The sequence below is a fragment of the Orcinus orca genome, chromosome 7 (assembly GCF_937001465.1).
Source record: "Orcinus orca chromosome 7, mOrcOrc1.1, whole genome shotgun sequence".
Lineage (NCBI taxonomy): Eukaryota > Metazoa > Chordata > Mammalia > Artiodactyla > Delphinidae > Orcinus > Orcinus orca.
The window spans coordinates 21,561,569-21,567,556 of record NC_064565.1 but is presented as its reverse complement, the minus strand read 5'-3'; the positions used below and the strand labels follow the sequence as shown (position 1 = coordinate 21,567,556).

General features: G+C 39.2%; 1 protein-coding gene across 1 annotated transcript; it reads left to right on the top strand.

Moving 5' to 3' along the window:
* The first annotated feature begins 1,246 nt into the window (after positions 1–1,246).
* LOC101289825 (HAUS augmin-like complex subunit 6) lies at positions 1,247–5,609 on the top strand. Its single transcript, XM_049712620.1, is given in 5 exon segments — positions 1,247–1,988; positions 1,991–2,568; positions 2,570–2,816; positions 2,819–3,812; positions 3,814–5,609. Coding segments are annotated over 5 exon segments (2,880 nt in total). The 3' UTR covers positions 4,133–5,609.
* Positions 5,610–5,988: the final 379 nt, after the last annotated feature.

Genomic DNA, 5,988 nt, shown 5'->3' with positions numbered 1-5,988 from the left:
CGTCGGCTGCAAACAGTGAGGAAGGCACCTTGTACCCACCAGGGAGGTTTCTTTTTTTTTTTTTTGCGGTACGCGGGCCTCTCCCTGCTGTGGCCTCTCCCGTTGCGGAGCACAGGCTCTGGACGCGCAGGCTCAGTGGCCATGGCTCATGGGACTAGCTGCTCCGCGGCATGTGGGATCTTCCCGGACCGGGGCACGAACCCGTGTCCCCTGCATCGGCAGGTGGACTCTCAACCACTGCGCCACCAGGGAAGCACAGGGAAGTTTCTTGAAAGAGTGAACGTTAGATGTTTTGGGGGGGGTATATGGGAGGATGAGTGGGCCTTTTGGACAGTCCATGTTGAAGACTACTAGACCCCATGGGTTGAAAACGTGGGGATATTTAGGTTCTGACAAAAGATTGGCAAATCACTGCTTGAGAGTTTCGGTTTCCCTACATCATAACCAACACATGATATTGTCATACTTTGTTAATCTAATGGATATGGAAGTCTCTTTCATTGATATTTTACTTTATATTTCCCCAATTATACTGTCATTGAGCTTCTGGTCATATGTTTGTTGGAAATTAGGGTTAAATTCATTTAATTCATTGATATTTATTGAGATTACTTATATTCATATAATATTTTCATTTATTTCACTGTTGCCCTATTAATGGTTATGGGTATTGTTGCCAGGTTTTGGTATTACAAGCAATGTTTTAATGAACAATCACCTACCCATGTCATCTTGTACATATTTAGGTTTCTTTGTTGGGTAAATTTCCACAAATAAAATCACTGAATCAAAAGTGTATTTATTTATAATAATTAGTAGGAAATATACTTTATTTTAATCATTTAGTCATTGTATAATACAGGAACATATTATAATCTTTAAAAAGATCAAAAGGGTAAATTGTAAAAAGTAAGTCTTTAATCAGCTTTTCCCCTCTAGCCCTCCAGTTCCTTTTCCTGGGGGCTAATACTGCTACCAGCTTATAAAGAATCCTTCAGGACTTCCCTTTGGCTGCTGTTCCGTACTACGCTTAGAGGCTCTATTTCCCTGAGACTTTAGAGTCTCAGGCCGCTTGAGGCATTTGAGGCCATTTGAGGCGAAATGGTTCCAGGCGAGAGAGGATCAGGCAGTGGCAATGGAGGGGTCACAGTCACGTCAGGCTGCCTGTAGGGAAAAAGCCTGAGGGGCCCTTTTGGTCGCTGGACCCTGCACTTTCTTCCTTTGCCGGTCCCTGCCTACCACGAAGATGAGTTTGGCCTGGGTCACCACTTTGGAGAAGGAGCATCTCTGGATGTATCTGCAGGCACTCGGCTTCAAGCTGGGCTCGGCGACCGTAGCCTGTGGAAAGATGGTGTCACACACGCACCTCGGAGTGAACATGTTTGACAAGTTGAACCGTGAGGCCTTTCAAATAGTTTCTTATTTTTTGTTTCAAATGCTTGACCAGTCTCTCAGTAAAGAAGTGTTCAAGCTTTGTTGGCCTCCATTTGACCAAAAAAGTGATACTGAATTCCGAAAACATTGCTGTGAATGGTTAAAAAAGATTTCTGCTGAATGTGGAAGTAGCTTTCCTCCAGTTGTGGGTTCACTATTTCTTTCTTCTGGTGGTCCTAAGTTTATTCATTTGATGTATCACTCTGCAAGATTTGTTGCAATAAAAAATATAAAAACCCATTCTAAAAATTCTGTACATTTTACAGAGACATTTAATGTAAAGCCACAAAATTTGCACAAGTGCATTGCCAGATGCCATGTAGCACGTAACAGATTTTTACAAATTTTGCAGAGAGAAGATTGTGTTACCTGAAAATGCCAGGAAAATGCACAATTGTCAGTTAAACAAGCACGAAATTTGAGATCAGAATGTATAGGACAGCAAAACCAAATTAAAAAAATGGAACCCTATGATGACCAAAGTAATATACAAGAGAAAATTCAAAAGGTTCGGTCTTTGTGGGCTTCAGTGAATGAAACATTCATGTTTTTGGAAAAAGAGAAGTTGTTAATTCAGTCCTTAGTCTTGTTAACCAATATACTTTAGATGGAACTAATGTTGCTATCAATATTCCAAGGCTCTTACCTGACAAAATTGAGAAAAAAATGTGTCAGTTGCACATAGGAAATGTTTATGAGGCTGGAAAATTGAATCTCTTAACAGTTATTCAGTTATTAAATGAAGTCTTGAAAGTAATGAAATGTGAACATTGTCAGGCTGACCAAGCAAGACTGACAATAGACCTTCACTTCCTTGAAAAAGAGACCAAATTTCAGAGAGAAAGACTGTCAGATCTGAAACATATGAGGTATAAAATAAAAGAAGATCTCACAACTATAAGACATTCTATTGTTGAAAAACAAGAAGAATGGCATAAAATTTGGAAAGAATTTCTCGGCCTGTCTCCTTTCAGTCTAATTAAAGGTTGGACTCCAGCTGTGGATCTTTTACCACCTATGTCTCCCCTTTCGTTTGATCCTGCCTCAGAAGAAGCATACGCGAAGAGTATTCTTTTGCAGTACCCTGCTTCACTTCCAGATACATCTAAGCAACATATCCAGGAAAATGATTGCAAGAAGGGCAAGTGATACGCTGGAAACTAAATGTGATCTAGCCAAGAGCCCTGCTTCTTTCCTGTTACAGCTCATTTCACCATCAGATAGAAACAGTGTTACACTACTTGAAAAGGACAGGAAGTTGACATCTTCTAGAGAGAAAAATGAAACAGTTTCTAAGAAAACACCAGAATTTGAAGTGGAAGACTCTTCATCATCCCATATTGCAAAGAGTAGTGCATTTGGAGGGTCTCTGCCAGCTAAAAAAGTGATCCGTTCCAAAAATAGCAAGATCATCTGGTAGAAGAGGTTGCAAGGGCAGTTTTATCTGATTCACCACAACCTTCTAAAGGAAAAGAAGTAATGTTAGAGGAACTAATTGACTCTCTAGTTTCTAACCTGTTCTTAACAAGGAATCAAGTTCCTTGAACTCCAGAAAACCTGATAAGTGATATTAGGAGCTCATGGAGAAAAACTGTTAAAATAGAAGAAAACAGAAGTACAGAACCAATTCAGATGGATACTGAACATAGAGAAGTGTTGCCAGAATCCTTACCTGTGGTGCATAATCAAAAAGAGTTTAACAGGGCCAGTTTTTTCTCAGCAACCACTGTGTCCGATTCTAGCCATTCTCATTTGCCTGAAGAGAAAGTTGTTTCAGATTGCCTGAAGTGTGTGCTTCAGAAACCTGTGGTGACCAGTTACATAGGTGAACCAACAAAACAAAATCTGTCAGATTTGTTAAATAAGGACATAATTTGTAAGCAAGATTTGGAATGTACAGCTTTACAGAACAAGCTTTTAGAAACTAGCCAAATAGAGACATTCTCCCCTGCTGTAGGCAATAGGAGAGATGTGATAGGTAGCAGTGAAGAATAGTATATTAAAATATCAGACTCGAAAGCTTTTTACAGAGATCTGTCCATGCATAAAAGTATGTTATGGAACTCTTTTCAGGTATCAAGTGGAATTAGTTCCAGTTTTAAAGATAGTGATTTTGGCATATTACATGAAACTCTTCCAGAAGAAGTTGGTCAGTTAAGTCTTAATAGCTCCAGTAGTACAGAGGCCAATTTTAAACTGGAAGCAAATAGTCCTATGCACAGTGGCATTTTCCCAGAAGGTGTTGTGGAAGGAAGACAAACTACTCCAGAATCAGACTTTAATTTACAGGCTACTTGCAGTGGATATGAAGCTCTGAAGAAATCTCTGTCCAAGCAAAGGGAAGAAATTTGCCTCTCTAATCCTGAAACAGTTGAAAGACAAACCTGAATTGAGCCTTACTTCCCAATACATGCAAACTGATGATATGCTTAACTGTTTGGGCACTCATGATTTGCACACTGACTATACAAAACCATCTTCATGCATGTCCCTTAATGAAAGAAAACGGTCTCTTTCACCACTAATTAGGTTTTCTCCAGTGGAACAAAGATTGAGAACCACAATACCATGTAGTCTTGGAGAACTTCTACCTAATTTAACAGTCAGTTTTGCTGAAGAAGAAATCTTGAATAAGAGCCTTGATGCAAAAGAATCTCCATCTGACTTGAAAGATGAAGCAGTAGCCCAGTCAGTTTAACTATGATGAACTTAAGTTGAAGCAGTGTCACGGGATAAAAACTGATTTGTAATTTAAATACACATTGTGAGTGTAACTGTTTTTCAAGGTCTAAAAAAGTCCTAAATAATGCTTTTTAGCCTTCTCTGCTGATTTTAGGTAAGGAGAGTATGTTTGGATTTTCTCTCTTTGTATGGATATGGGGTGAAATGTGAAGTATTTCGAAAGCAAACAAGTTACGAGAAGCCATTTTGATTTCTTTTTTGTTGTTGTTAGTTTCTGCTTTATAACAAAGTGAATCAGTTATATATATACATATGTTCCCATATCTCTTCCCTCTTGCGTCTCCCTCCCTCCCACCCTCCCTATCCCTCCCCTCCAGGTGGTCACAAAGCACCGAGCTGATCTCCCTGTGCTATGCGGCTGCTTCCCACTAGCTATCTGTTTTACGTTTGGTAGTGTATATATGTCCATGCCACTCTCTCACTTCATCCCAGCTTACCCTTCTCCCTCCCTGTGTCCTCAAGTCCATTCTCTAGTAGGTCTGTGTTTTTATTCCTGTCTTACCCCTAGGTTCTTCATGACATTTTTTTTTCTTAAATTCCATATATGTGTTAGCATATGGTATTTGTCTTTCTCTTTCTGACTTACTTCACTCTGTATGACAGACTCTAGGTCTATCCACCTGATTACAAGTAGCTCAATTTTGTTTCTTTTTCTGGCTGAGTAATATTCCGTTGTATATATGTGCCACATCTTCTTTATCCATTCATCCGATGATGGACACTTAGGTTGTGTGTAATCTTGTAAGCATGAAATAAATGGCAAAGTATTAGGTTAACTAATTCATTATGTTCTAGTTTCAGTTAATTAACATAAGGATGAGTAGTTTTTGATGTGTTTTATTAAGTGGTTAACTTAATAGCCATTGGATATACTGATCTTTCTTTTTAGGGAAATAAACAACTTTTATTGTTTCTTTTTAGAACATTCTGGTACTAAACAAAAAAAATGAGGAAAGTAATGCTTTGGGGTGTATAATCAAAATGACAAAGTTTAAGTTTGGGAAAGCTCTAAAGAGGCTTAATGATTATTCACGTAGGTTGATCCTGAAAAATGATGTTTGATGGAATAAAGTGCATGTGATGATAGTGAAGACTGGAGCAGAATGAATTTAGGAAAAAGGAAAAAGGTGGAAGATGACTAGATACTTTTGAGGGATGCTAACTATAAATCCTTTCAGTGGGTTGTATAGCAGTTTTATATTTAGTCTAATTTAGACTTTGAGAATTTAACTCTAGTTTTTTATTTTAACAGAAAAAATGTAAATTAAAAAATTAGTCTGTGTTTGGTTTTTTTTGGAGGGGCACTGTTTTGGGAGAAGGGAGCTATTTTTTTTTTAAATTTTTTATTGGAGTATAGTTGCTTTGCAATGTTGTGTTGGTTTCTGCTGCACGGTGAAGTGAATCAGCCATGCGCATACACACATCCCCTCCCTCTTGGACCTCCCTCGCTCCTCCGCCCCCCCCCTCCCCCGCCATCCCACCCAACTGGGCCATCACGGAGCTCTGAGCTGAGCTCCCTGTGCTATACGGCAGGTTAAGGGAGCTAATTTTGTTTGTTACCTTCCTCCTCAAAAACCATCAGTTACCCACTGCCTACAGAACAGCTTCAAATTAACTTGAGAAAATTGAATTTGGGCTTAAATAACTTGTTCAGTGTTCCACAGCTAAGTCAGTGATGAAGCTAGGATTTGACCCTATTTTCCTTTCTTAATATACCAACAAGACCTCCTAGAAGTAACTAAAAGGCCAGGATGTAGGATATGGCTGAAGGAGTGGGCCTTCTGGACTCTGAGAGTCAGATGTGAGGCCTCT